This window comes from Tyto alba, unplaced genomic scaffold, assembly GCF_018691265.1.
Source record: "Tyto alba isolate M040663 unplaced genomic scaffold, T.alba_DEE_v4.0 Super-Scaffold_26, whole genome shotgun sequence".
Lineage (NCBI taxonomy): Eukaryota > Metazoa > Chordata > Aves > Strigiformes > Tytonidae > Tyto > Tyto alba.
Window position 1 is genome coordinate 19,249,975 of NW_024881300.1, and position 26,833 is coordinate 19,276,807.

At 36.7% G+C, this 26,833-nt stretch overlaps 1 protein-coding gene across 2 annotated transcripts in view; it reads left to right on the forward strand.

The window, feature by feature from the left end:
- CDH13 (cadherin 13) overlaps nt 1-26,833 on the forward strand; it is a 517,510-nt gene that overhangs the window by 452,579 nt on the left and 38,098 nt on the right. For both annotated transcript variants that reach the window (XM_032990683.2, XM_032990682.2), the window contains exon 11: nt 25,695-25,837. In XM_032990683.2, the coding sequence (XP_032846574.2) occupies nt 25,695-25,837 (143 nt within the window). The remainder of the gene's footprint in view (nt 1-25,694; nt 25,838-26,833) is intronic.

A 26,833-nucleotide genomic window follows, 5' to 3' on the forward strand; every position in this document is an offset into this window, starting at 1 on the left:
TTTTAACACTGACAGGTATTATTGAAACATGTAGCTTCGAGCAGTGAAAAAGGAAGACTGTGGTATATGTGAACAGCATCTATAATTAAGGATAGTGCAAAATTGCATGTGTAAAGGCTAAATTGTTTTCACTAGTTTGGGCCTGGCCAAAATTTTTTCTCATAAGTTCCTACAGGCAGGTGTGTGTTTAGAGTTTGGGCCTAGATCCAGGACTTTTATAGAGAATGCATACCAAGCTACACAGTTCTCAGACTATGCTGCTATAAATTGTATCATTAGAGTCCTTACTATGATTACACTGGTAAAATAAAGGCCAAGCAGGCACAATACAGACTTTTAAATTAGATACTACACTAAATATTGATGACTACGAGCAAGCAATGTTTTATGTCTGCAAGAAGCAATGAACACCAGGTTTATATTTTGTGTGCTGTCTGAACAATGTACATCACTCCCAACAAAATATAAATCTGTTCAAAACGTGCAGATGGGTACAAACAAAAGAACAACAGAGAATTAGTAATGTTACTTTTTTTAATTTTCAACCTGTGACAACTGAGATATGTCTAACTGCAGGGATGTTTTCAGTTAATTTCCTATCTAAAACTTGTAGGAGGGGCTGATGATTATTTGTAATCAGAAAATTTAGTTACTCTACTAGATATAACATCATAGATGCATTTCAAGAATCATGAATAGAAGCCATTTGTGCCATTGTCCACATCTAGATTGAATTTATTATTTGAACGTTGCATATCTGAATCAGATTCAAACTACTTATCTCTTTGAAAACCATGGCTTACTTTGTAAAAATTCCTGAAGACAGCTGTACTTTTGAAGCAATTTTCTTTCTTATTCTTCAGCTTGAAGTGTTTTTGCAGAATGAGAAAGAATTTCATTTAAAAGCTCAAACAAGCTGGCAAAAATGTATTACACTGAAAAAAAATATGACTCCAAGTATTTGTAAAACTCAAAAGCACGTACCTTGAGCTCTACCTATTTGTCTGCACACGATTAGCAATGAACTTTCATGGTGTCAGCTCTTCTCTGATCTGCTGACATTAACATTTCAAAGCAACTCAAGGTAGAGGTAGAAACATCATCCTGGAAACGATAACTGTATTCTCATATTCACCAGCTAAATAATGTAGGCAACAAGTTTAATCTTACTCTAAATTATATCTGTTCAAAACTAGCTTAACACAGACTTTCACAATTATACCCAGATCTCTGATTTCCTATGAAAAGCCTGCAATGAACATGGTGAACTTTGGACTATGGATGTTGTAGAAAGGAAGGAGCAGACAGAACTAGTTCTTTCCTAAACACATACGTTTGGAACCTGTCCAAGTTGAATCACATTTCTTAGATTCATTAACCTATTTTTTTTAAAGTATTTAATTCCCTCTACAGTTTAAAACTTCTTCAGAATTAAAAAATGAAAGAAATCCAGCAGGCCCCATTTTAATTAGAACCCAACAATTTATTAATAGAACAGTAATGGAGTTTCTGAAATTTGATTTCTTAATCAGGGATCATTGTTTTTTTTGTGCCAGATTTAAGAGTTTAATTTTGGGTTCTTCTTCCCAACCTCTGAAATTTTAATCAGAAGTTTCAAGTGTACATGTCAATGAGAAGTTAAAGGCCAAATTTAATAACATTTTCTACCTTGGGAAATTAAAAGAACCACCTCACTCTCTGAAATCCATTATTAACAGTAGATCTTAATTAAACACAGTTACAGTCCTCAATATTTGTCTGTGTGAAGAGATTGGTTTCAGTATTTTTCCCTTTTTTGGATTCAACAAGTCCAAGTTATTCAATAGTTAGGCTTTTAACTACATGTAAATAAGTTGTTTACTGCAGTGTATTTGTAATTTTTAATTAAAACAACGTTCTTCTCTGGTTTCATGGCTTATCATGGCAATATATTTTTATTACCTACTGTGCTCTTGCATTTTAAATTATTTATGTGAATATATTATTGCAGTATTTATTCTCAGTAAGCAATGTGACTCAATTCTTCAAAAATATTTTCACAAGAAAAGATTATTATAGCTCTAAAGCATATCTAATTCATTAAGTAGAATTAAAATGCAGTATTTGAAGCTGGAGAACTTAGAAATGGAACCCAAACTGCAGTGACTTTCATGGGAATATGAAAGACTCCCAAAAATACCTGAAGAAATGTATGTAAATAATATATATGTGTGTGTGTGTGTAATTTTTTTATCTGCATCTGAATCCAGCTGACCCCACATAGTATAAGTGGCTTCTGGAAGCATAGGAACACTGTCTTAGTGGTGAAGTCTCAACTGTAGAAGTTTGAAAGCCAATTTTTGCTTGGAAGTCAACATCCTTTTATTTGATTCTGGTCTTCTTATATCACCATATCATTAATTTAGTGGAACTACATAAATATGACACCAGTAAATCTCCATTTGTTTGAGATTGATCATTTCAGATTAAAATAGCCTGTGATGGATCCAGCTACCCAGCTGCCTGTTAACCTGCAGCCTGGGCGTCCGACTGCTGCAGCACTGCTATTGGACTGGCTGGGTGTTTGATAGCTCTGCTAGTCTGGAAATGGGAGCAGTCATATTTATTATTGTCAGCATTTCCAAATAACATCCAGACTGAATACTGGTCTATGTGAAAAGTGGATAGACTCTGTTTCTCTTTACATAAAGTGCATTTTTCTGTACTGCAAACTAAGCATATCTATTAATGAGGCTTCATCCTTGAACATCAGACCATGGGGATGATAAGGCTGAACCTAACAGACACGGAATTAAAAGTGATCATGTTTGTTTGTTTGTCATTTCACCAAGAGCCACTGGACAATAGACTGCACATTGACTTTGGGAATGGGAACTTTTGCTACTAGGCCACGTTTTGCTTTAGATCACACCATCGTAACTTTGGGATCGGTGCCTGTGGAGTTGGTGGAAGTCAGTGGAAATATTCCAAACTCTTATTGGTGGCAATCATGATCTGCATACTCTTTGTCAATAAAATTATTACCTAAAATTCAGTAAAGTAGTGCAGAAACTACACTGAATTGGGATTTATGGTTCAGTGAGTTTCTTCCAAATCTCAAATACTAGAGAGAACTAAGAATTCACTGGAAAAAGCAAGTTTACTTCTGTTACTTCTCTTTGCTGCCAATCACCACCCTTACACGTAGTGAATATATGTCATGAATTGCAAAGACAATTCAGACAACCTTTTTCATGTCTCTTGCCAGGATTTTCTCAGAGATCCTGAACCCCCTCTGAACAAGGATAAGGCTTCAAATCACATTCTTCACAAACACTTAAGGGATCAATTTTGCATACTCTGTTGCACATCAAGCCTTTTTAAAGCACTTTTGTTGCAGGTGGAGGTCAATAAACTTGCTTTTTGGGATACACTACAATCACTGACAGAAGTAGTATATAATGAGAGAGGAATAGGAAGTCTTAAAGAGTGAATGCTTATGAAGTAACACACTTAGTCATTGTTAAATATGTCTCCTAGAGTCTGAAGGACTTGTCTTTGATTCCTAACAACAGGAGATTTGTTTTCCTTGTGCAGACAGAAGAATAGTTCTATTGTTATAAATGAACAGCTGAGCCATCTCTCAGCATGCAGCACCAGAGTTTTTTACTGGAAGTTACACCCAAGAGCATCTCAAGTTGGCTCTGCAGTTTTATTTATGGCCTGCCTGAATCCAGCCATTGGGAATTTGTAGCACATCTCTAGATCTGAATTTGCTGTATATTGGACAGTGCACATTGTTTTTCTCTTCCTTCTTTTTTAAGTTAGAAGAAAAGCCAGACAGAGAGGGAATCTGCTCGAAGCAAGAAGTTTTACCTCTTCTGTCTTTCCTGCAAAATTTTGAAACACAGAAACACTAACTCTAGAGAACTGCATATATCCAGCAAGCAGTGCCAGAAAAGGAGATTTAATCACTTCTGAAAGAACCAACTTGGCCAATTCCCTCATGCTACACAACTACCACCTATAATTGCAGATACTCCCTAGTCAACTGTTAGCTCAACAGTATTCTACGCAATGGTCTTTTTACTAAAAATGTTTATTGAATGTGTTAATACAATCTGTGTAGGTAATCACTGTGATATATATATATATGTGTTACTATCATAATATTAATATCTGAAGGGAAAACTTGATGAAAAAATGCATTGTCATTTTTGGGGGGTTTGGTTGTCATTTGACCAAACTGTCTTCCACTTTTGGTTTACTGAACAAAGTAAACAAACCCCTCTTTCCCCGTACAGCAAACTCTTTAGGCCTACAGCATGATAAGAAAGAAGCAAAATTGTTTCTGGAGTGGTACTGTTCCTCCTTTTTCCTCCTCTCATACCCATGACCACACTGATGTAACTCTGTAAGAGTAATAATGACTTAAGTGTAAAATCAGGCCCCATTTTTCCTGTTCAGAAGATGATTTGTAGCTGGCCAGCACTGTGCAGATGTATCACTGAGTCTGAATTAATGTGGAAAAAGCAGCTGTTAAAAAAAAAAAAAAAGGAAAAATTAAAGGGTCACTGGTAGGAACTACTGATATGAGACTGAGGAGAATAAATGACTGGAGTAAAATCCCAGTGCTGAGAGAATTAAAATATCTGCCAAATCTGGGAGCCAGGTCCTATAAAAGCTGTGGACAGCATCTAACTCTGACCATTCAGGAAAGCCACTTTCAGCTCTGACAGCTTCAATATTGGACTTATACTATTACAGGACCTTCTTTTCCTCAGAGTAGTGAACAGATGTTGATATTCTGCTTCCCAGTGTCTGTTATTCAGTCCTTTTATAACTCATAGGCATTCCCTGGCTTGCTTAATTTACAACCAACCTGTCAACACCTCCCTATTAGCACCTTGGAGAATTCCTTGGATTCCTTGATTTATCAGTTGCTTCTAGTGTTTCTCCTAGTGGTGAACACCTCTAAGTCTCCCCTGTTGTTTCTTTTTGCCCTCTTCCTACTGATATTCTCTGTCTCTATGTTGGGGCAGATGTTAGGCCTCTCCTATGTACTTTTGTATATCTTAATTTTTAGTGCTTAAGAACAATACCATCTAACCAGTTGGTGCTAAACTTTGGTATGCTGGGTTTTGCCTTGTAGGGAGGTGGGAGAACTCCCATTCTTAATTTGCCTTATCTATTGTAACATCTTGTCTTACTGCGTGGTTCTTCCTAGCAGTTGCCAAGGTGTAGGGGAAAGATTAATGTACATAAACAGGTTGGTACAGCACCTATGTTTTCCTTACCCTCCCATAGTAGAAAGGGAGGCAGAGCAGAGAGCAAATTTTCACCCAGATTGAATAGGGTAATTGTCCTGAAGAACAATGTCCCTTTCCTGGGAAAAAAAAAAAAAAAAAAGTTTAATACCTCTCTCTTTGATTAGTCCCTGAAATAGCAGAAGTGTCTGAATTAAATTATTAAAAACTACCTAAAGCAGGGCTCCCAGGAATGTTCAGTGATTCATAGTTTTGCAGGGAATCCAGCTACATGAAGCCAGACTTTATCACTGCTGACAATACTTGTCAGAAAATCATATTCCTAAAATTTTCCATCTGCTCTACTCTGTTGGCATAAATCATACTTAATATGTTGATATTAAAGCTATAGATGATAGAATTGACAATGTCTCTGTTTCCATGTAATCAAATAAGCCATAGAAACCAATTTTAACTTCCCTTGATATTACCTTAAGAATCCCAAATTCTTGATTAATAAGGATGAATGTAACATTTAAGGGGAGTTTAATTAGACCCTCTGTCTTTATCCTGCATAACAATATTATGCCACATTATGATTTCAACCATGTCAGCACTCAGAATGAATGGCTGTGAACTGTGAAATTATAGGGCACATTTTTCATGTCACTGACTAAACAATATTGCAGATCTGCTTGAGAAATGTAACAATAGGATATATCAGTCACAAGTTATGCTTGCAGTGGAAGTCAGATCTTGACAATAACTCACTTTGTCATTACTGTTCTCTTCTAGTTTCAGAAAAGGCAGGATTTTGCCTCTGGAAGAAGTGAAGAATATCTTGATTATAATAAGTTAGCTATCAAGTTTGAGGACACTGTATGAGGAGGAAAGTTGACAGGAAAAGGGATAGTATGAATTTTTGTTAATATTTTAAAGCCATTGAATTCTTGAGTTCCACTCATCCAAGTTAGATCACATGTGCACATCTGTATGTAGTTACAACTTTCAGTGGTGCTTTGACAGAAATTTATTTGGACTGGTAATGTCTAAGGTTGTAGCTCCAGAGACCAATGTTATTTTATACAAAGGCAAAAACTGGAAAACCAAGCCTGGTAATGCATCTAGGCCAGAATCCTGTCATCACATGGAACTATATTAAGCCATTCTTGTTCTTGTGGAGTTCAGCACTTCTGTCTTTAAAGCAGGTACAGATTTCAGATGACACCAGAGCAGTTGTTGTATGGCATTCCTGTCCTGATTAGAAAAGGGAAACACCATAATACTTTCATAGCTTTTTGCCTGCTCTGAAGATATGGGGTGCTAATGTTATGGCTCTATTTCATTAATTTGCCATCTCCAGAATAAGGACAGGATAAACCATGGGCATACTCAGTTCAGTGAAGATATTTCCACTGAATCTGGGTGTAGGCTTTCATCTCAGAGCAGAAGCTTTCCCAAATACTCAGAACTTCTGTTGTATGTTTATAGCCACTGCTAAACCTCAAGACATCCCTAGTCTGTGTATTTCAAGGCATAAAGATCCTCATCTCCTTTCAGACTCACAGACGGTTATTCTTGGAGTGGAATTTAAGTTCAGTGAAAAAAATGTCAGAAGGTTTAAGCACTCATTTTTACTAAATGGAGCTCTGCAACGTTACTGTAATAGGAAAAAAGTCTTGCAGAGTTCAACTGGAATTTTTCTATTAACTTAGTAATAAGGATGCCAATTCCTGTAAAATAGTTTCTGAGTAAGAGTGAAATTATGCACTTTGTTAAACAGCAGAAAGCCTGCAGATTCATTCTTGGTTCAGATGTGAATTGCTAGGGACTGGCTTCCTAATTTTATGACCATTATGCTCTAGGTAAATATGCCTACTCTACATATAGCTAGATAATTATTATCCATGTGATCCCTTGGGGCAGTTCCATTGGGTAGTACTTAGCATAGCATTGCCTTGGAGATACTAACCTGTCTCACCTAGATTTCATTGAATAGTCCAAACCCTGGAGAATTTTTACACATTTACCTATTCTAATGGGGCTGTCAGAATAATATTTTCTCTTTTTCCATTCAAATGGGAAAATTCCAATAGAATTCTACCTACCTAAGGCCCAGCCCCTCTGGAGATTCAGCCCTGGGTCACTGCTAACATTTTATACATAGAAAACCAAATGCAGCCACACAGTTTATCTGATAATGCTTCAGGGCTAAAACAACAATTTCTTGTATGAGCAGGGCACAAGGTTTGCAGCTTCTTAAGTGCTTCTTTGAGCATTTAAAAGTTGCCTCTGGCCCTGGAAGCTTCTAAGTTATTAACTACTGTTTAAAACACATTTTAGCAGAGAAAGAAAACAACGCTGTCTAGTTTTGCATATCTCCATGTCAATCATGTTAAGTTAGTTTGACTCATGGAAACTATTACAGAGGTTAGATTTTTAAGTACAAGGAAAAAAAAGAAGAAAAATCCCACAGTAGCTTTAATCGTTGTATAACTGTAAACCTTTGAGTAAGTCCTTCTTTGTGCAGTTAGGTGAGTTTTTTCATTTCAGCTACTGTCATTTCAGGAAAAAAAATAGCAGATACTTTTAGTTTTAAAGGTCTTGCAGCTTCCATTTTTTGTCTGTCAAATTGAAGCATTAAAATTCATCCCATGGTAATACTATGGACATGCACTGAAGGCAGCTAGCAAAACATTCAGGTCCCTAATGACAAGGGAGAGGTGCATGAGAAGTTTAACTCTTGGGTATCCAATCCAGGGTTAAATAGCATAGAGTAACTAAGACATAATAAGAAGCTTAGGAGAGGATTAAATAACTTTCATTTACAGAGTACTATATATTGTGTGCCCTGAATGCAATAGATATCAAGCAGAAAATAAAACTATATATGATCAAATAGTGGAAGACTGTTGGTACAGTATTTGCCTCCTTGGTACCACACTGCAGTCAAGTAAGGCCTAGATACGAAGTTTATCAGCAACTGTCAGTGTGACAAATTAAGGTTAAACAAACAACTGCAATTCTTCCATTTCCTGTCTTTTCAATGCTTAATCCCATAACATGTAATGAAAGCTCTTTTTGTGTCATAAAAGAATACTTACGTGGAGCTTTTTCCTCTAACTTCGCATTTTCCATCATTGGCCAGCAGATTTCTTAAATGACACACATTTGTCATTTTGCTTAATGTACATCTGAAACGGGCTTGGTTATTATGATGATGAACATGATATAAAAATTGTGCTGTATAGAGTAGATTTGTTGTAGGCAGTATATCAGAGCAAGAATTCAGATGCACACAGGATACTTACCCTAACAAAAAAAGATACTTTCTAACCTCCAAAAGAATATTACTGAGAAGTGTTCAGCACAAACTCGCCTCGTAGCAAATAAAGGATAGTTTTCCCTGTAAAGAATATCCTTTAACATTCTATGTTTAAAAAAAAAAACACAAGGTTTTTTCTATAGGTTGTATATTATGTATTGAAATACATATAAAAGGGCCGTTTTCTTAATCCCACTTGAGAAAACCTTGCAACATGCTTTTCAGAATATCTAGCAGAATTTAATCTCTGTCAGTATTCTTTATTAATATTTACATGTACAGGAACAAATTTGTTTTACAGTAACATCAGTTAGACAAGGGATGTTACAATGAATATCCCCTGAGTGAATATAACTGAGTGTGGAATCTGACTTTGAACGTTTTTGTTCAAGTAAAAAGTAGTATTTCATTTTTCTAACAACTCTTGAAGGCACAGGCAGAAAGAGCTGGGTGAGGGGGAGTTCAGCACAGCAACCTGTAACAAATGTAACAACCTAGATTTGATGACATTATAAATAAAACAACTAAGACATGGTTATACACAATCTTGAAAAGTGATAAGGGCCAGACAGGTAAGAGGGAAGTCCATGGGTTTTAAAGTGCATCTGGACAGTTTGAATGCCTAAGAATATGATTCACAGAGATTAAAAAAGGTAAATCACACTTCCCTTTTCATTTGTCACGGTCATTAAAGGTAGTGAGTTAGGCAAACAAAAGAAACTGGCCTAAAATAAAGGAAAATATGTGACAAGGTAGCACACATTGATCCAACATTTAGGACAGAGAGTGGTTGCATGTTTTTGTATAGTTCAATGTACTTGGTCAGATAAACCTCAGATAAGTGATTGAGTTTTATTACAAAAAGAATGAAAGAGAATTAATTAAGTTTTTTTCTGTGAGAGCTGCACTTATGAAGTGTATAGTGTATTCAAAATCAGATGGAAAAAATGAAAACTTAATTGGTATTATTATTAGTCAGGAATAAATGTGCCTTTTTCTTCCTACTATTGGATTGGATGGTAGTGTGAATTTTCATTTAATATTATATACTCACATTATCACACATGCCTTGAATTTCTCACCTACCCTTTCCTTCTTTGTTATTGAATGCTACAAGGTTGGGAAGTATTTTTACTCAGAGGGTATTAATTCATCTGGGCTACATAACTACAAAAGCATCAAGAGAGTCTATTTTCCTACTATGAATACAGTTATATTTAAACAAAGCTAAACTAAAGAACTGAAAGAAAAAGCATCTTAACTGCTACAGTAATAATATCAGAGTGACATATTTTATGGAATTAGTTGAGTTCTATTTCTATGGAAATAAAGTTATTAATTTGTTGGCTCTTCACTGATTTATAAAACCCTGTGAGAATTTCCAGTTCTTCTGGATAAAGTCAAACCATTAATCAAACATTAGACAGCCTTGAATATATTTTTCACATAGACATTGGCATGAAATTAGCATTATCTTGTCCATGTATCGTAATATGCAACTGGAAACAATCTGATGCTGAGCAATGGTAAGGATATGGTTTTTTGCTAGGACATCAATTTAGTGCAAGTTTTTATGTAAGCGTCTCTATAATTTTCCAAAAGTAATGTCTACACAGATTAATCCTCTCCTATCTGTGTGAATAACTCATAGAGCTTATTTGTATATGCTTGTGCGTGTATAAAATATTTTTCATGAAGAAACACTAGGAAATAGAGGAAATATAGAAAAATGTAGGCTACTAATGAAAAAAATTTATAAAAGTCTAACTCTTTTCTTTAAAAAAAACACATACTTATTTCCTGCTCTTGCACTGACCTTTGGGGAATTCAACGTTCATAATAGATACTTAGTAGATTAAATAGGGAACAAGGAGTTAACTACCTCCTAACTCACTCGTTGGTTGGCAAAATCATTCTGATTTGATTCTGTTTCATTCTAAAATATTTTGACTAGGTTTGGAACTCCACATATGCTCTCCCTAGAGGCAGCATTTGGGAAGTCCATGTGAAGGGCATGAGCCAGGATAAGCCTTTCATTCACCTTCTCCTCCCAGTGCAGTGTACCAGCAGGAACTTGAATTCCCAGCACACTGCTGTTGCTCCTGCCAAGCCCCCTGCGTCAGGGATCAGGTGGCAGGCAGAGGAGAGACGTAGCAGAATTTTGTTGGTTTAGAGCTGGCATCAATGTTGTGGTGGGTACAGGAGATGGGCTAGTGAAACCATCCGGCCTTGCTGATAAAGCTCTGCCCCTGGGCACACGTCCCAGAGGTACAGACACACAAACGTTGTGGGAAATGTGTAAATGCGTGTGCTGGGGTCTGTGTAACGGGGCGTACCCAGGGGTTAGCGGGCGGCAGGGGCTGGTGTAGGCTGTGGCTCTGTAGGATGACAGGAGAGACTGAGGGGTGATGCTGCAAACTGCTGCGGGTTCTTACAGCTCTCCCTGCTGAACAAATCCCCGCTAAGAGATGTCAGTTATTAATTCAGTTGTTACTGTGAACAGGTAACATGAAATATACTTCTGGGGATCAGCTCCACATTCAGCAAAGACTACAAATAATGGCTCAGGCAGTGCTCTAATGTGAGAAAAAAAAACAAGATCCAAGCCAGATTTTTTGCCTGGATCAGGTTCAGCTCAACTCTCAGGATCAGTGTTTTCCTTTCACTTCAGTCAAGTCGGGATTCCAATGTGGATCTTTGCCACTCAAGATTATGCCTGTCAAATACATGAAAACATACATGACTTGAGTCATAGGATTAGCAACCAATATCTCACCAAAATGAGTTTCTGGAGAGGGAAACCTGCATCAGCTGTATATTTTATACTAGCTGCCACATACATGTAGTTTAAACAGAACTGGGGGGACAATGTTGTGCAACTGATGGGAAAGGGAGAGGGAACAAGCAGGAATGGGGCTGCTTTTCCTGCCAGGCCCCTAACTGCAACCTACCAAGAAACTCAGAGGCTTTTCTAAGTCAGCAGAACGTTATTGCTCTCCTATCATCTCTTGTGTTACGGCACTCGCCTTAGAAATAGCTGAATCTTAGAATTAAGTCCTGTGCAAGTTCAGCCAACTCAGGAATGTCCCAGCACTGTCAGCACAGGAAACTACTTCGATTACTTTTCTGGCAGTATCAGCTTCTTCACAGATTTTCTTTCTAAATTGCTACTTATTGCATGGACAATTTATTGTGTGTTAAATTTTGTCCTTTCTTATGCTAGTCCCTTTTTTCTCTGTCTTTTGTTGCTAAGCTAACAAAAAGCTAGTGAAAACATTTATGCTGGTTCATCACAGTAAATATATTTTTACGTAAATTATTTTGGCTGAAATACCTGATATAGTCAGTGGAGCCCTCATTTATTTTTGTTTTTCTTGAAAAATCTCATGGAATTAGGACTCGGGTCTCAAGTAACTTTGTTTGAAGTATTTGGCCTTTATAACATTTTTTTTATTTCATACAATTACTTAGGAATAAGAAAATGGCCACATGATTGTTGTGATAACTTTTCTGTGAATCACTGGGTCCGTCCTTTATTGTAGTTACATGTTGTTCATAGAAGATACTTCATGTTGCTGTTTAAGGGATGAGTATTTCCCACTTTATCCAAGACAGAGACTCAGCCTCTTGTTCTTCATTGCTTGGAATCTTTATCTTTTCTGACCTTGACTTGACAGACTGAGCAGACATTTCCTTCATGGCATCTCTTACAACTTTAACTAATGTAGTCCACTGATTTCAAGGTTGAGGTTTGTGAGTCTGGAACTTATTTTCTAATAAAATGTCTATCTTGCTAATATTTTTGCTTTCTGTGGCTATGATCCAAATTTCTGTGGTAGCATAGATTTCACCAAAGACACTACATTGTCAAGTTCTCATTAACTTTTAAGTAAATGTCCACTCAGCAATTTTTATGGTCTCTTTCCACTCTGTTAACAATTCATAAGATACCTCTACTTAAAATTGCACTGTTTTGGCTAATAACTACTTCCTGACATCTGTTGTAGTTCATCTCTCCCCCCGCCATTTTTTTTTCCCTGGTATTAATTGAAAAAAGAAATAAAATAAAATATAATTCATAAATACCGGGCACATTTTTCCCTAGTAAAAGTTGCAGTCTTTAAAAAAAAGAAAAACACTGACAAAAACATCATCTTTCACCTTGAGGATCATAATTTAATCTTCTGCTAGAGGTAATTATTTTCTTTAATAGCGAGCATGACAAAAATACCTCACATATTTTCCTCTTTCAAATTCTAGTGTAGGTTCCCTCACATAAATCAAGGGAGTATTTCAGTTTTAATTCACATTAAATTCATAGTTTCAGCACTCTTTCCTAACATTTTCTCTAACACTGAAGAGGTAGAAATTACTACATATAGTAAGGGATAAGATAGAGGAAAATCATGCTATTAATAATTCTGAATGCCTTGAGGATAGCTGAAGCTGTGGTCCCAGAGTTCCCACATGTGTGTGCTCAGATTTAGACACTGTTCTTTCCATTTGTGTTATTTGTGAACATTGTTCACTTCCTAATGAACATCTGTAATTAATGGGAAAAGTTGTGCATGTTTAGTATCAAAGGAAGTAATTTGGCTGAATCTGATGGAACCAATTCAAAAAATGTTCTCCTTGGTATTTCTTACTTCTCTGACAATAGGAAGAATGGCCTATGATAGTTCTAGACTTTATTTTTAATTATTTTCAGAGTGACAAGGAGTTGTTCTCCATCTCTGGGATAACCCAGTCCTAATGTCCTCTAGATTTATACTGGATGGTAGCTCTTTGAAAAGTTTTGATGAGAAAAGGGAACAAGGGAGGCAAGTGAGTCTGAAAGAAACAGCAAAAGCAGCACATGGGAGATGCCTGCTGCACTAACCTCTGCTTTGAAAGGTACCAGTATTGTGAAAGCCTTAGATCGGCACAGGACATAAACTGTGCTAAAATGATTATTCAGCATATTCACTAATTCGTTACACTTTCCTTTTGGAAATTAATTTGCAGAAACATTAATTCTCTTCCTTCCTTACGAGACGAGTCCCAAAATTAATAGATGTTAATAGGGGCCAGGTCTGGATTTTGTGAGTGCGTTTGTCACACAGGCTCAAAACACAGGTTGCAAACCTGCTCTGGAGCTGAGACTCATGACTCCCCCGCCCTGCCTTTTTGGGGAGTCACTTCCCTCACTGAGGTTTTATGGCAGCCAGCAGAAGTAGCCCCTTGCTGGGCCCAGCCAGTTCCTGGCAGTAGGATCCACAGTCCAACAGGAGTTGTATTGATCCGGGTAGACTAATGCTTCACAGTAGTGAGCCACTTCTCTTTTCTGTCCGTCCTTCAGAAAAAAACCCCTCACACTGAATCTGTAGAAATGTGCTATTTCATGGCTGTGTTCAATACTGGCATTTTAGTAGTGAATCTGCTAGTCTCTTACAAAAAATGTTCTAACTTTTCAAAAGCAAGTGGGACCCCTGCTTGAAAGAGAAAGCAGCAAATGGATTTACGAGGGGATAAGTTGCTTTTGCTGGAAGCACAGTTGCAATGAACTGGCATGTGCAGAAACTTGATAGAGTTTTACTGCAAAACCTTCTCTAGGTAGTTTATAAAAGAACCTCCAGCTCATCTCACATTGATTAGCTTTTGAGGCACAATTGCTACAATGGAAAAACTTTTACTGATTTGCACGTGTCGACAATTACTCTAACAGTAACAACCTGATTATACTAGTGTGTTAGTCCCAGATATCGTGTATTATTCCCTAGCTTTAGGAATAATTCAGGTAGTTATAGCCTCTGGGTTCATTTAACCATAGCCCTAATCACTTCTGATTAAAAAATACATAAATGAGTTTGTGGATTTTCGTAACACCTCAGCTTCTAGGATTCTTTGCCCTGAAGGAAAAAAACCCTGAAAATTAGATCTTGGTATAGAGGAATATTTGAAAGACTGTACGATAATAACAAATAGCATTTTCCTTTTCATAACACTTTATTTAACTGCCTCATTATTGCAATTTTAGTATTTTCATTTGATTAATTGTTGTAGGTTTTATGTTTGGGTTTTTTATTACCCTAGTTGCAATGACTCTCCTGCTACTTTCTTCATGTTTAGCAAGGGTTTTACTCCTATTGTTTTTCCACACAAATAACTAATTAGTCAACCATTTTCTCATCTGATATTTCTCAGTGGCAGGGGACAAGAAACTGAATTTCATCTAATTTTTCATTCTGTTTTGATCGTATCATTGTAGACAGAGAATTGCGATGAAAGACAACTTGCTAAATTGCTGAAATGGTGAATCTTTTTGCTGAGATGATGAGGTGGGGTGCATAATTTTAAAAATGGCCTGCAGGTGGAAACAGAAGCAAATACTGTCTGTAATGTGGCCACAGCCCTGCAAACTATTCCCTTGGGGTAGAGGAACCACTTCCAGTGCTAAAATCTACGAGATTAGAGCCCCAGGCTGACAAGTACTTGGTCACTAATGTCTGAGCAAAGGAGCTCATTGCCTTCTAACTGATGCAGAATAGCACCAACATTTCTTTTTATAACACTGACTGATTTCCACTGGGCTCCCTCTGATTCAGTGAGTAGCAGGAGGCAATATTGGGTATCTATCGATCTGTCATTAGCAGTAAGGATGAGCAGCTGAAGCTCTCTCTTTTGACCTTTTATGCTGTCCCATATGCTCCAATTTGCCTGTATCGGCAATACTTCATTTTTACTTGAATGAGACAAAAAAACATTTCTGAGAGGTATGCTACTTAATTCTGTCTGCTGGGTTTGTACTTGGCTCTGACTGAAGCCAAGAGAAAATTCCACAAATAAAGATATCTCTTTCCACCCATATAAAACAATATTTATATTGCAGCCCAGTTAACTGCAAAAAAGATTGAAGTAAACGAGTTTGGTTTTTTGTTTGCTTTGTTTTGGTTTTAAGCACAATCCTTCCTGTCAAGATTTGTTGCTTGTAGAAAATATACTTTGGGAGTAAAGGGATTCGATTTTTATTATTTCAAGCTGAAATAATAAAAAAAATTTTTTAATTATAATTTTAAATTTGAATTTTACTTTTGTAAACTGGAAATAGAATATTACACTGTTTCTAACTATAATGGCGTATTGATGTAGACCAGGTAGTGTCTACAGTTCCCATTTAATTATTTTGTTTGTCTCTCTAAATATATTGTATCAAAAAAAAAGTACACTTTCAATCGTAAAAATAATTTTAAAAAACAGTAGCTGAAATATTTCTGAACAATCTGTTTTACATTTTCATCAGACTTCCCTGTGACTTATTGATATAAAACAGATACCAGCCAGGAAAGTCTGGAGCAGACACAAGTTGTCCTCCAAAGCACTGGACAGGCACCTTTTCCTGCTGTAAATATCTACATATTGCTCATAAACTGAAATGATAACTGCAAGAAGAAGGCTCCAGTGGAAGCTTTTCCTAGAAAATATTCTGTATTTAGACAGCACAGAGGAATTTTAGTAAAAATTGCTGAGTTCCTTCAGTGATATGCTCAGCCCTGTTGTACCACAGCAATCCTTCTCTGGTTCTCTGTAAAATATACTTTTCTTTAGAACAAGCTGAAATGAGTTTTTCTTGAGACTAAATCAATAGAAAACTAATATTAACAACACATCTGACCAAAACATGGATGTGTATAAACCTTAAACCTGAAAAAGCAACATGTATCAGTCCTGTGCAGCACCACTGAAGTTAGCAGTGTATCTATCCTGTCCACTGTACATCCTAACAGATACGCATGCACTTGGGAGGGGACTATTGCATTATTTCATGAGCCAGATTGGCATTGAAGCCAGAGAAGTATGATGCTATTCAGATAGGGTTAGAATAAAGTATGTGCATGCTTATGTTTGTACATAAACTAGAAATTTGAGAGACACTTCAGGATCACCCAGAAAAAACTGCTGCAGTGAGTTACTACAAAGATTGTCATGCCCGACCTGCAGAGCTAAGGTATGCACTAGTGTGTAGCTAATGAATTCACCCTGGAATATGTCCAGTTTATCAAAGAGAAACATGAATTTTCAGTGACCAAAAATGCAGAGTAACTTGTGGCAGAACATTGATGGGGATTTTAATTTATTTTTTAAATTGTACTCTATGTTGACGTTTTCAGCCTGTGAAAATACAGTCTACAAGTCCATAAATCTGTTCCATGAAGCTGAAAAATGGCTATTGCATAAATCCTCTATCTTCAGTAAGTTTAAAAATGCGTCTGACCTAATACCTTTTTCAACAGTGTCACCAGAAAATGTGATTTATTTCAGGTTTTGGATTTTGTTAATGATATGTTTATTCTCATTAATAATAGTATATTTCAGTTAAATTTGCTTTGAATTTTTTTTTTTTTTTTTTTTTTAATATTTTAAAGAATCTAGCCAAAGTAATTTGAGCATGTCCAAAGCTCTGCAGGAGAGCACTGCAGGAGATATTTTACAGCCTACCGCACATTTCGGATGTAGCCACACTTTTAGTAGCAGCATTTCAATCCAAACTCAGAACCATCCATTTTGTGTGATCATATATTTAATGGGAAAGATGCTTAACTATGCTTAGTTTGCCAACTCTAGTGTGTAAGTCAAATATGGGGAATGGAAAGTACAAACAGATGACAGTTTAGATTTTCTTTATGACTTTTTAATAGCATCTTTTGAAGATTGTCGGGGGCTTCTTAACTCTTGTCTTAATGGAGCAGGTTTACAAGGGATCTGTGTACATCAAGGTTTTGGCCAGATGCAGTTATGTTTAAGATTCAAAACAGGTCTTCAAAATTGTCAGTGGTCATTTTGTGGAATCAAAGGTTAGACATATAGAAGACAGTTTCTGAAAGCCTTGAAGGTCAGTAGTCAACATGTACATTTATATAAGTGACTGGAAAAGATCTGAAAAAGCCCTTTAATGGCTATCAGTACTGTTGCCTTTATCATTTCTTTTATAACCAGTAGCTTTCTTGATGAATAAATGCTTACACTTTGTCTCAGTAACATTCTGTGATGAAGCACTTATGCTTCTGTTTTCTCTGCACTATGAATTCCCCCGGTTGCTTTTCAGTCCTTACTTGCAATGGAAATTCTTTTTTAGGTTGTGTCCGCAGCATGGTGGGTAGGTATCTGGGCTAGCTTTAAATTAGTTAGTGCTACTAACAGGCGGTTGTTGATAGCACTGAACATAATTCAGGACTTTTTTACTGTGGATTCATATTACAGCAGTGAAAAGAAAAATGCTACAACTAAAGAACTAATTCACCTGGCTGACTTGGTAGGGCTGAGTGTGTTATTATGTCATCTTATGGGTGTCCTATACCTTGGATGACAAACCTATCACTGTTATTCAACAGGGATCTTCATTAGCTCTGTTATGAATACTTAATGTTCCCAGTTCCCTGAAACTGCCAAACTGTTATTCTGGATCCTCAAATGTTACATGTATACCTGACTTGCCTAGAAGCCAAGTGTTCTGTGTGCAGACCATAGACCTATTGCAGACAGCACAGAGAGCAGTCGATATGTCTATAAATAGAGTGAAATTGCCTGATGCGTTCCCTCAGGAAGCACAAGGTCCACACGCTCGGTTACAGAGGACTGTGTTGGAAGTGTTGTGGAAAAGGGGATTTAGCAAGTGCCAGGGTAGCGCTGCATATCCACTTGCCAACAGCAGTGTAGCTTATGTGTGTATGAGAAACAGTACCGATCAATTTTTGACCCTCTCTGCTAACACAGAGACATTTACCTGTTGACATGCTTTTGTTATTTTTGGCAGTGTTATTTGAATTGCTAATAAGTTATGAAAAAAAGGCTTAGCTTTGAATTACTACACAGTTATGCCTGCATAATAGAACCATTCTAAGCAACAGCGGAGTTGTATTGGAATTGTCATGATCTTGTGCCCATGACACTGATTTTATAGTTCTGACAACACTGCCACACTAACTGCATTCACTCAGTTAAAAGGAGTTGCAAAATAAGGCACAAAATTGTTAGGGCAGACCAACGTCAACTGCACTGGAGATGAGTGGTTGGCATTGGCACTTTGTCAGGACACAGACCATGGCTGACTGTTGAAAGAGATGTGAAACAGCATGATTCTCACATGCAGTCTCAGATCCAGGCATTTCCAAATCGAACGAGAAGATACCAGCCCCTGAGTTTAACTCATACAGAAGGATGAGAAGACATCGTGTCATATGGATCTGAGTAGAAGTTGTAGAGCTCTTCGAGGGTCATAAAGAAGTAACAGTGTATTTGTGCATCCAAATGGGAAAGCACACAAGGAAGCAGTATTGAAAGGAGATCTGAAAAGTCCTTTTGAATAATGAATTTGTCACAGAACTGCTTACTTGTAGTATATTTTAAGCTAACAAGTTAAGGTAAATGCAAGTCTTACTGGCAATCTCTCTATTCCATTGTTAGAATTTTTTGTTAATATGGTGCATTCAGTTATCCCTAATAATGCCTCCTTTCTATTGTTAGGACTTGCTTTGTCACACTAAGCATAAGGACCATGGATCATGTGTTACTGACCCATACAACACAGCGTTTGGGGGCTGCAGCAGAAGATTTTAGGCTGTAGCTTTATATCTGGATATAAAATGGAAAGCAAACCTGTGTATTCACTTGCACCTTGAAATTAATATACTTTATTCATCAACATTGTTTTTCAATATCTGAAAAAGGTGAAAACCCCCAACTGCTCCAAAGACATTCTTTCAATCACTTCAATGACACAAACATTGTAAAATAAAAAAGCAAGCTTAGAAGTTGCATAAAAAACATCTTTAGAAAATCGAATGTTAATATAATTACAGAATGTTAGATGTAATATATGTTAGAGAATTACTATTATCATTTTCATTCTGCATGGGTTAGCAATTAGAGACCCTGCTGTGCAAGGCTGTGAATATACATATATGAAATGTGTCTCTCCCAAAGCTTATAACCTAAACCAGTATGGGAGCAGGAATACCTTTGTTATCATATAGTCAAATAGCAGAAAAATTGCAATGTGTCATCATTAATGATTCTGGAGTATATTTCAGCTGGAGAATTGCTGCATTGCAATAAGGTTTCCTTTCTACTCTTTCTGGTGCCATATGCTGCCATAATTAGTGCAGGCAAAAGGTAATGATAGAACAGTGGAAAAGATGGAGCATGATGGGAAGCATGTTGATCTCTAAAGCTCTTCATTATGACATTGGTACATAAAGCATATGAAGCACAAAGCAGTTCTAATACAGATTTTTAATGTTACACTTATATTTTGGGAAGTATTTTTCTCTTTCTCTCAGAACCACTGTTGTTTACATAGGTGCATATATTTATGCTGTACTTGCTACACCAGTCTCTCCAAAACACCTGTGAATCTTTTTGCAGTGGTAGTCGCTCTTGATTTTTCAAGTGGACTTGATATAATGAGATTAAATTTATATTGGCTTGATTTAAAGATTGCATAATTTCTGTGTTTAGAGATTTTTTCATTCCGAGGAAAAAAGGAGTTCTTATGCCAGGTTCTTAGGCATGGACAATACAAAGCTACCTTCCCCACTGATCATTTTACCCAAGGAGTTCATGAAGAGCTCACAGAAAAATTTCAGACACTGCCATTATATGGAATAGTCCCAGCAGGAGTGGGACAGATATGGTAACTTCAATATGTTACCTAATTGTAGGTGAACTGCTATGGATTCAAAAATGTGGATAATATGAATGCTTTTCATTCAAAATACAAATGTGTAGCTATACTTCTTAGGTGAAATATTGAGTCTATTCAACTGATATTTTTTCACTTATGTCAGTGGGACCAGGATCCATAAAAGCAGCAAATATGATTTAGAAATCTAATGTATGAATAAGATTTGTTACTTTTCTGATACTGACTCCTGCAAGTCAGATTGAAACACTATGAAAATGGTTACTATCAATATTTTGACACTTTCAGTTTTACCCAAGACCAGTAAGTATATACACACATATATATATGTATCTATCACAGAGAATATTAATTTTTACTCAACTGGGTTTAACTCTATTTTAAACATAGTTTAAATAAAATTAAGGAGATGAGCAACTATTCAGTTCGAAAATGCCAGTAAATATCTTTCTGCATCTTTAGAAAACTATTCAAATTATTCTTTTCTATTCTGTCTATCTCAGTACTTTTGATGTCCCTCATTGCTATATGATGTTTTCAGTCCTTTTGCAATGATATAGAGATTTTATCCTTTTAATAGCTTTTCAAGGTAGAAATACAACCTCACCATTTTAAAGTTGAGTTGGGTGCACAGCATGACTTAAAGGGCTTCCGTAATTCCATTGTAACAGAGCCAGGACTCAGAGCCCACTTCTCCAAGTCCTAATTCAGCCAGACCAGCCTTGCTCACAGCTCCACCAGTGTCAGCTGGCTGCCTACAGTCTTTCACCCCGTTACACATTATCAAAGCAAAGCCTAGCTGCAGACTCAGACAGATATTTCGCAGGGCCAGTGCCACTGTACCACTTCTGTTGCGTCTTTCTGGTCATAACACCTCTGTACACCACGACTTGAGCAGTCTCCCAACGCACAGGGCTGAAAGCCGCCACCCTGACAAGCCTATCTAGGTCGCTCACCTTAACTTCTGTCAATGCTGCACGTCAAACGGGCACAGATGTGTCATTCTGTGCGGATTTGGCACTGCTTCATTTTGCCTTCTCTTTCTGTTAAAGCATAAGATCCAGGCCCCCTTGACTCCACATGGGAAAAGTCTGGCAGGTACCAAGCTCTGGAAGTCCTTGCCAAGAGCAGCATCTGACTCAGTGCTTAGATGCCTGGCTGCTCTCCTATGACACCCTGGGCTACTGCACTGTCGGCTGTGAAATTCTTTTTGCGGCTAGTGCAAGGTTGTGTGGCTCAGATTAGATTTCTATGTCCATGTTATCACCACTGCTCTGTGTAATGATCTTATGCTCTAATCAAGCTGCCAGCCACTAGCACCATGCATGTCTGCTAGCAACCCCAGGAGGTGTTCTCTGGATTATCTTCCTGTGTTATAGGAAGGGGACAATATCATTTATACATTTTAAATTATTTCCATGTATTTGCTACTTTATTTCAGTTCTGCATCAAATAGGCCAAGTGCATATTTTGATTTCTGTTCTCTTGTTCTGCATCTGTAGCCTCTCTGCATCTGTTTGTAGGTCTATATTTAAGGTGTATGTCAACTTAAGCTTTGCAGCAGACAATTTTCAGTCTAAGGGAATTGTTTTTTCTACTTCTTTTGCAATATCTGGTTTATAGATCGTGCAAGGACATGAACCTAGTACAAGGGGGTCACATTCAAAATAGCTTACACCCACTTGTCCATGCCCTGTTGTCATATAAACCCTTGGGAACTGTAAGCTGTTGGCATGGTTTAAAATTTAAAAAATCCCACAAAACAATGAAATAAAGAAAATCCACAAAGCAGCACTAACTTTCACTACTGCAATGTAGAATAAGACCAAAATAAACAGTAATTGGCACACCAGAGAACATAGTTCTGTATACGTCCATACAGATGTATCAATGTGTTTATGATTTTCAAAACTGAATAGGTACAAGCAGGCACATAAGTCCATGTTTAACCACCTAGAAAAATGGTCTGATTTTCAAAACTGCTGTGCAATCAGCAGATCCTACTAAAGTCAAAAGTAGGAAGTGAAGTTTTGTATTCTATAATTCTATTTTTTTATAGTGCTTTCCTTAATGAGTCTATTTTAAACCTTTTGCAAGCAGAGCCCTCAAAAAAAATTAACAAAGAACAATCATCTTAACTGTACTGCAATATACTCTTACAATAAGTAAAAAATGTGGTGGGAAAGACAAAGTACTACTTTTACAATATCCTGTGCCAAATCACAGGTTATACAATTCAGTTTTTTATTTGCACAGCCAACAGTGCTTTGTAGAGCAATCAGGGAAGATAATACAATCCATTTTAAATTCTCATTACTTTAGAAGTGTTGAATCTTCTTAAATTGTTTCGGGGTTAATTGAGAATTTGCAGCTTTACAATAGACTAGGAATTGTTTAGGCTGCCCTTGTTTCATTTTTTTTGTTCATACCTTTGTTATAAAGTTATAAAAACAACAATAAAAAAAGAAGCAAAGAAGTGAAATGAAATAATGATCTGCATTGTTACTATTCCAGTAACTCATTTTTATGGGAGATAAAGCTCAGGTATTGATTAATGTTTAAATGATTATTAAGTGGAAGGACATGTTGGGTTGATGGAATGTCTCACTATGCACTAGAATTTGCCTTTGATTCTTTTCCACATATTCCCTAAGGGATAATTTCTGCTCCTAGGGAAGCCAGTGGTGAAACTCTGAGTGACTTTTGTGGGAATATGAATAAGCCAAGTGTTTTCAGTATTTGTCTGTTTTTCTCATAACTTCTAAAAGGTTCTGGTTTCCAAATTTGTCCTTTAATTTATTTTAACATAGTAATAGCACATAAAAATGTGGAATTTTTCATGACTGCATAATTGAAGTTTTGATCCCGTAACTGGCTGCCCGAACACCTGTGTGTTCCTACGTACCATGGAAAAGTCGATGTGGTTCAGCAGCCCTGAGGAGGTTGCAGTACTCAATCCTGAAGCAAAGTCTTGGTGAAGAACAGCAGTCACATGGAGAGCGTTGTCTGTTAGCACCCTGAAATTAGTCATGGTCATCTTCTGCAGGATAATATAAACTCCCCTGCAGGCACACCAAAGAAATTTTGAAGCAATTGATGATTTTTTTGGAGAAGTATTTCTCTGATGAATTAAGAGAAGGCTTTGTACTAAAAGTAATTTTGTTTTTCTCTGGACTCTCATTCTTTTGAAATAAGAGTACTTTATCAATTTTTGAAGTATAATGTCAATCTACAGAATAGCTTATTTAAATAGACCTGTGGGCCACATGGCAAATTCATGTGGATTCTGAAGCCCTGTGCTTTCTAAGGCATAAATTCAAGTCTTACTCTGCCTCCAGCTAATCCAATTATAATGGATACCTGATCTGTGGGCTGCGAAAATATGTCTATGTTTCTGTCCTGTATTTCCCATGCCAATGTATGCATGAGAAAATCAATCTGCCCAGAACTTTTTCCTTTTTAACAATTAAGTTTTCTTCCTGCTAAACAGTACAGTGTCCATGCCCAAAAATTATTTATTCAAAGGCTGTTATAAATCAAATCTATTCTAATCCTAATTTACATGGGAAAAGCGCCACCTTTGATTAATGACACCTTTCCACGGCATTATTTCAAATGTTGGAGGGGAAGTTCCTGGGATGAGGGACGGATTCATTCAACAGTCTTTCACAGTGCCATCTTAATGACAGAATTTAAGCTTGAGCCATGCACCAAGACACTTGCTTTTGTTTTTCTTTTACCTTCAGCTAATGATCAGACCTGCTGCTCAAACACAATAACATTTTCTGCATGAATAATGCTAATGGCCACCTTGGACATCTAACTCCTCAGAGCCTACCTTTTCTGAGATCCTAGCAAAAATTCAAAGTTCTTAAACTCTGCTTGGTCAAAATAACTTGATAGTGAAAAAGCACAAGTTGTACAAGACTGAGAGGTCTGGAACGAGGACTTGAGGGGGTCAGAGGCAGCTGGATGGGACAGCTGCACATTGCCCCCTTGTTCTTTGTCCGATAACGGACATCCCTTTACAGTCTGTTAGAGGGATATAGCAACTAAAAGCAACTTATTTTTCCACTTTTCAGAGGGCACAAGAGACCAAAGCAAGCCTCTGAAATAAGCATTCAATGAGACTATGTCTTTCTTTGTTGGCTGGCAACTTATTCTTTCTTCTTCTAGCAACTGCCATTTTATTTAATTTTACTTTTTTTTTTTTTTTTTTTTTTTTATCCCAGTAGCAATCTGTTATTTTTGATTATTCCCTCAGGAAATAGTTGGACTGATAAATTATTTTTGGCAGCATTATCACATAGGACACCTTTCAGATAAATGCCATTAAGAGGCACTGGCTAGGCACATACTCATTAAACAAGAAGAGGTTTCATGTCAATTACTTATAATTTAAATTGTCTATGGAAGGTTGTATGGCAGTTTATGACCTATAACAATTTATTACAAAAAAGATAAACAGGTTATTATACTAAGTATTGATTACATGATTGCAGTTTTGGTTTAAAATATTAACACATTTCATTAGAGAGGGAATTGGTACCAGTTAATTCAGCTCTGTGTTGTTATATTACTTAATATATTTAACGGAGTATAGAATTAGGCTCTAATCATGAACATTTTTATGTTTATTACTTCAGTCAAGTAGAGCAGTTCCTAGTGCATAAACTCCCCGATGTCTCTATTTCCAGTATCAGGGTCTGAATACTTGTGCCAGTTAGTGCACAGAAAGCACAACAGTGAGTTTTGAATTGAAGGATCTTGACAGACAGCATTTCCAAATCCTTATTTAGACAACATGTATGCAGCTGAATTGTTCCAAGATTCTGAGCATCTACTTGAAACAGATCACAGACTGCAGAACAAACGTATGCAAACAGGGTCTGCATAATACCAGCTTCCGTTAGACCTAATGAATCCATAGTCTCTATTTTTACTACCATGCCCCACAATTTATTACATTTCTAGCTTCACCCAAAATAACTAATTGTAAGAAAAAAATGAAAAATTCTCAAAAAAAATAATTTAAAAATATAACTCCTAGTCCAGCCAGAATTTTGAGTCTGGCAAAAGGAGGACTGTGAGAGGATTCATGAAGTCTGTAAGTACTGGTGTTGATGCAGAGGTCCACTGAAAGTGTTCAGGTACCCTGGCTGTGCAACATGGCAGTAGGAAACAGGTCCAACATAACATTTTAAATATTGATTTCTGTACTAAGCTTTGGGACATACGCATCCAAAGAAATTGGCTCAAAACTCTCTCTATATCTCCATCTGTCAGATAAGACTAACAATAATGAACTACCTTGAAGGGAAGGCACAAGGTTTAAATTGTACTTTTTATGTATTAAGAGATCCACCCCACGAAAGCCAGTGAGTGCAAAGACATATTCTTTTGTAGTAATGTAACTGGTTTATGTCTAGATATGTAATTTGTTAACAACTTCTATATTTCTATTTAGGTATTCGGTTTACAAGGATCCAGCAGGCTGGCTAGAAATTAACCCTACCAACGGTACCATTGGCACCACTGCTGTCCTGGATCGGGAATCTCCTTATGTTCAGAATAACGTATACACTGCCCTCTTTCTGGCGATAGACAGCGGTGAGTAACTATTATTGATCACATTCATTAAAGTAGGTAACTTTTTTCCCTGCTTGAAATTTTCTATTCAGAAAGGTGCACGTGTCAAGTTAAGCATACGTTTCAGCACTTTGCTAGGTGGCCACCTCAAGGTATTGAAGATCATTGTGACAAAGACAAAACAGAGAAATTAACTTAAAACTTCAAATTTAGAGCAGCTTTGACTTAAGGTTATGTCTCACATTTATTCCTACACTGAGATCCTAATGCTAGATGCAAATATTCTATGAACATTCTTGGAAAGTAATAAATCATCTTTATCAGAGTTAATTTCTTCATAATATTTGAGCAGTTTATAAGCCTAAGGCACCTAAATACCAATAACAAGTCATCCCTGATATGCTGAATTCTATTCAATTCAATACACTGACAGTGACAATAAAAACATAAGTAAAAACCCTTGTTAAAATGCAATATTTTTTACATACTGTGTGGATTAAAGTTCCTTCTATCAAATATAATCAAAATTAAACTATCTAGTGAAAATTCAGTGAGTGACTTTGGAGCGCAGAAAGAAAGAGAAAATCCTGAACATTCCAAAACTCCAAAGCTAAAGGCACAAAATAAATAAAAGATTTGTCTGTAATATAACAGCTAATATGCTAACGCTTTTTCACAGCTGCAGCTGTTTTAGCCCTGGTGATTAATTGTAAAATGTTCTTTTTAGGAGAGTAATTCTACATTTTTGTAACCACATGACTCAGGGAACATTTGCAGGGCCTGACAGGAAAAAGAAAATATTGCCTTAAGTATAAAGGAAAAAAAATTCTGCTGAGATGATGATTTACTTATATATTCATATACATATTTTTCTTAGGAAATTTCCATGGAAAATGTAGCAGTAAACTTATTTATATATTTTTCTTGCTATTGGATAAAGTTTTTTAAAATGCATCTTCAAATCTGGTACACTGGGAAATGGCATCTTACAATGAAAGTAAAAATTCAGGATAATAT